Source organism: Rhyacophila brunnea, unplaced genomic scaffold (genome assembly GCF_057557595.1).
Source record: "Rhyacophila brunnea isolate RB1 unplaced genomic scaffold, BYU_Rbru_1.0 scaffold_21, whole genome shotgun sequence".
NCBI lineage: Eukaryota > Metazoa > Arthropoda > Insecta > Trichoptera > Rhyacophilidae > Rhyacophila > Rhyacophila brunnea.
This window is the reverse complement of record NW_028232871.1, coordinates 25668233-25673579: the sequence shown is the minus strand read 5'-3', so window position 1 is coordinate 25673579 and position 5347 is coordinate 25668233. Positions and strand designations below refer to the sequence as shown.

At 30.8% G+C, this 5347-nt stretch overlaps 1 protein-coding gene across 1 annotated transcript; it reads right to left on the bottom strand.

The window, feature by feature from the left end:
- Positions 1 to 203: 203 nt before the first annotated feature.
- On the bottom strand, positions 204 to 4939 carry LOC147070905 (uncharacterized). The gene is made up of 3 exons (XM_085948905.1): positions 4813 to 4939; positions 2782 to 3375; positions 204 to 1066 (listed from the first exon to the last, which is right to left on the bottom strand). Exons 1-3 carry the CDS (start codon positions 4822 to 4824, stop codon positions 899 to 901), a joined length of 774 nt encoding a protein of 257 aa, XP_085805031.1. The 5' UTR covers positions 4825 to 4939; the 3' UTR covers positions 204 to 898.
- Positions 4940 to 5347: the final 408 nt, after the last annotated feature.

Sequence of the window (5347 nt, the reverse complement as noted above, 5' to 3'; positions counted from 1 at the left end):
CCGTTTTGTTCATTAGTTATTCAGGGAAATGCCTCGGAAATGTATAAAATTAGATATATAATAATATTTAGACTTAGCTTTTTATGACAGTCATGTAAACGTATTAAACATGCGTGTATGGTAAATACATAATTTGTTAGATTCGATACGTCATGTTAAAGCATAAATTTAGTTTAAATTGAAATAAAAAATAAACGGATAAATTATTTTTTATATTTTGTAACTTTTTTATATTTTTGAACTACATTTTCTACATAAAATTAAATTTGCTATAACATTGGTAAACAGTTTTTAAAAACAGATAACATAAAAAAATAAATCAACAATTTTATTGGCGTTTGCATCACTCAAAGTTTTGGCTTTTGAATTTGCTGTACTAAAAATTACAACTTCTCGTTACCAATGAAAGTGAGACTTCTCTATTCTTTTTGCAATAATTACAAGAACAGTTTTTTTTCTAATGGTATCGAGGATTCTAAAAGGTTAGAAAAGGGAGTAAGTACTAATTTGAAACATTACAAGAGGGCAATTATTTGAATTTAGAATCTTATTACTTTTGTCATATTTCACTAATTATACTACAAAAAAATACTTGTAGCTTCGTCAGTTGAAATTCAGTACGTGTAACATGCCATTCTAATCAATCTGAATTCACAACATTGTCTTACGCCCTTAATGTATTATATACGTATACATAAGCTCTCTGTCCTTTCCCATTCGTTTGAGAACGTCAGAAATGGTCAAACTTAATCAATACAGTTTTGTACAGCCACACGTTAAATGCCTCAATTACGTTACTTACTAAATTTAGTTGAATTGAATAAACATTGACTTAAGAATAAAAAAAAAACTTTGAGAGACGTTTATCTACATTATAATACTATTCTTAAATGAAAATTTACAAGACTTTAGGGAACAAATGGGGCGCTCTGTAAAGCGATTCCTCGAGTAGTGGCTCGAACGAGGAAATTTGTGGCCGACGCACAATTAGTGGACGATCAACATTGACCAACACTCTTCTGTTCTCAAGTGGGATGAATTCGGTGTCGATCAGGTTCCTGCGGCCCTGGAACATGAAGAAAGGACATGGTATTAAAAATTACTCACATCGAATTACTGAGCCGAAACAGTGATAGGAAAGATCAGCAGTAAGCGTAGCAGAGGACGACGCTGCATTTATAGGCTTAAGAACCTCCGTGATTGATACGAGTGCAGCTCCACCGAACTGTTCCGGGTAACAGATGATAAAGCAAAGATCGCCATGATGGTGGACGATCTCCATAAGGGAATGGCACGATAATAATATGGTATATTTTTTACTACTACCCTACTAACAATAGTTATGTTATAACTTTGTAATAGAATTACTGACGTACTTTTGGTACACTAAAAATAAAATTATAAACAATATCCCCATAAATAACTCACTTTCGCACAAAATGCCACTTACGCCCTTTTAACAGAACAACTCAATATAATTGTATATTTTTGTTGTGTATGTAGTATCTAGTAATTTTTGATAAATTTTACTGCAACATATTCAAATATCCATACGCTGGAATCTAAAAAAAATGACTCTGGCCAACATTTATCCCAGTACGAAAATAATGATTAGTTTAGATTTAGTACACAAAGCATCATTTTATTAATTTAAAAACTTTTACGTATGCGGAGGATTAAATAAATTATGACACAAGTCATATTATAACTTAATCATTTCTCATTAAAAAAACAGTTAGTTTCTTGAAATTACAAACTTTAATTACCCAATTTATTAGGTTTTATTTATTAGATATCATCATGATTTTGATTACTGATAATTTTTAATATTACTATAATGGACTATCATTAAATTGGTAGGTAACTATTTAATTAATAGCTATTGAATACCTACCTACTTAATAAACTAACGATTTAAATGTAATTAATTTAATGTCAATAAGGCAATTAGACTGAAAATACCATTGTTTAATTAATGTGATACAAAATAAATGTTTGTCGAATAAAAATGAGAGATGAATTTGGTTGGGTTCTATTTATTTGCGTTAAAAAACTTCGTCGCATGCTCAACAGGTGGACCTATTAAATTCTATAGTGTGAATGTCTGCCTAGCTCTAAATTTAATGTAAAACATACATTGCATAATAACAATAATATAAAACAGTACATATTATTGTTATTAAACATATTTACATATTTTTCATAATGTAAGTATACCTAATTGAAATAACGTAGGTACCTATATAAAATATGTGAAATATGACCACAATGCAATTTTAAATTGAAAACACCTAAGAAAAATATAATTATTATAAGAACTAGAAAAAATACGACACCCAGCAAGAATCGCGCCCATGTACTCTGACCGTTAAGCTATGCGTGTCCCATCAAATTGTGTCGAAACTAACTAGCAGTTCACACAATTATTTTCACTGAAGAGCTTTCTAAATTGCGTTATTGTTTTGGAAATCGACTTTGTATTTTAAATTAAAGTATTAATAGTTTATCTTAATGATTTCTAACCGATGTCAGGAAGCCTACAAAAAAAATATTACAACGTACTAACACTTGCTAATAAGTAATTTAATAAACTATTTTTTTTTAAATTTGAAAACATCTGTGAGAAATATACAATGAAAAAATACTACTTTAAGCGGAATTGGAACCCGCACCCCCTGGAATACAAAAGATTTTTTTTTTCAATAAAGAATGTTATAAACTTAAATCTTGTAAATTATACATTGAATAAAAAAATAGTTAAGCAATTTAAAAATATCTTACCAATGTCGGCTGAACAGCGAATGACCTAACCCTGTTATCGAAAACATTCCAGTTCTGACGTAGCAGATGCTCTCTGTTCCTCAAAGGCAGAAATTCTACTTCAGTCCTTAAATCGTCACGGTAAAGAGGCTCTTCCACTAAGATCTCCCGGTCCAAGAGAGGGCGTTCAACGTTGATGATATTTCTATCGAGAAGAGGCCGCTCCAAGTCAATAATCCTCTTTTCAAGGAGTGCCCTTTCAACGTCAACAATTCTTCTTTCATGCAGCGGTCTCTCAATATCCACGATCGTTTCTTCCAGCAATGGTCGCTCGATATCTACAAGTCTCGGTCTTTGTACGTTGATCAGTTCGCGGTCCAGTGTCGGCCTTTCTATTTCCACTATCTTCTCTTCTATGATTGGTCTTTCCAATTCAACAATCTTCCTATTTAGGAAAGGTTCCTCAACAATGATTTCTTTTTGGACTACATTTGGTGTCTCCACTGTTATGATGTCGCGTTTATTTTGGGTATGGTCATCGGTAGCTGTGGTGGTGGGCTTCTCAGGAACCGGAGTGGCCAGCGAGGCGGCGAAGAAAAATGAGACGAAGAAGATCTGAAAACGATATATTATATCGTATTTAAATGGCAATTGTAATTAGGAACACAGAACAGCATTGTCAATGTAATTATAGATAAAACGACTTATCGCAAAATAAGTTGTGAATAATAACTAGTGATAAAAACTATAAATTTATTAATAATAACAACTCATAAGGCCGACATTATTGAACGTCAAAACAAGTAGATTGGATATCTAAATTTTTAAAAAGCGTCTGACTGACGCATAATAAATTACACAACTGCGTCGAAATTAGATTAAGTATTTCCAGCCAAATCTAAAGGTTTAATTGATTTACAGCAAAAAATTTATAACTATTTTATTTATTTAAACGAATAATTGATGCCTATATACGAGTTACATATCAAACACACACCTAAGTATATAAATTATACATATAAAAAAATATTTACGTACAGGGAACACAAAAATAAGGTAAATGGGTTTCCTTCTGGGTGTGTTTGTAAGAACCTTCAATTCTCGAGTGTGATGAAATATGGGATAAACTTGATTGTTAAAGAATATGTTATGTTTGTAATTTTATAGACCTACTAGAAAAAATCTTTAAAAAAAGATGCGCCCAGCGAGACTCGAATCCGCATCCACCGGATTCGTGACGATGTACTTTACCAGATCTAACAGATTGCGTTTATTTTTGGCAAAAAAATAACGAAATTTGTTGGCTCAATTGGTAAGGCACGTTGGCGCGAATCTAGTGGATGCGTGTTCGAGACCCAAAGGCTTCGTAATTTTTATCAAAGCTTTTTCTAGTAAGTATTTATCGGAGGTGATTTTAAATTATGTAAGTGTGTTCGATAAAATAATGTTAAGTAGGTACATTCTCAAACCGTGCGAATTATTCGTTTAATAAAAAAAAATAGTTTATTAAGTTACGTTAAAGTTTGTCACGTAAACTAACACACACATTAGATATTGGTAATATTTGAGGATATTTCAGAGGCTAAATCTTTAGTTAAAGTCTTGGTCTATGGCAACTGGTTTCACATTATTTCTACCTTATTAATCCGTTTTGTGGACACATAGTTGAGTCGAGTGAATGAAAATTGATCATTAATCTCGTCATTAGCAACAAGATTTCACAATGGATACAATTATGCAAGTGGTCAGAATGTCAACAATAAAAAATCACAAACATTTATCACTTTTTAAAAAAAGCACACTCAACTATAAATTCAAGTAGGTATTTTTTTAATTATGAACTAAATAATGACATCAAATGCTGCATTCATTTGGTTGGAAAAAATTGCCAAGCAGACGTAGCAAAAATGTATTTTAAAATTGGAATATCCGGAATGGCATAAAATGATCGCAAAATTCTTCGTATGATTTTTATATATTTGATATTTATAATAAAATGGTGGTATTTTTCAAAATATAGAAAATAATAAAGTATACATATTAAATACTTACAAAGAACTTCATGTTTAATTGAGTATCTTGTTACTATAAACTGAAACACTGATGAAGTGATATCAAATTTAAAATATCGAATGTATTTATACAAACAGTGTATCCACCAAAATGTCATTAGATGCATAGATTGATTTTCTTATAAAGTCATTATTAATGCATATTAAATAAATGCCTACAATATTACATCATTTTCTTATCAATAAAATTATTTCAATTGTCATTATCGTATTAAACGGTGTTAAAGATCAAAAATATATTTTTTAAATTATTATTTAGATATGACAATATTGCCTATTTGATAAATAAAATAGTGTGTTTAAAAACTTGCTTTATCCACCACCAATAGCCGCCATCCATTTATTTAAGTACTGAGAGTATCTCAGGAGCAACATTAACCTATTGTAAATACGTCACCTTAATAGATGAGTGCGTTTTTTGCGCGTTGTATCAGTGTTGATTTAACATAAGTTGGAGCATTTTTGATGAATTCGAACTAGAATAAAAGTGTTTCAATTATGTCAACTTGACTCTG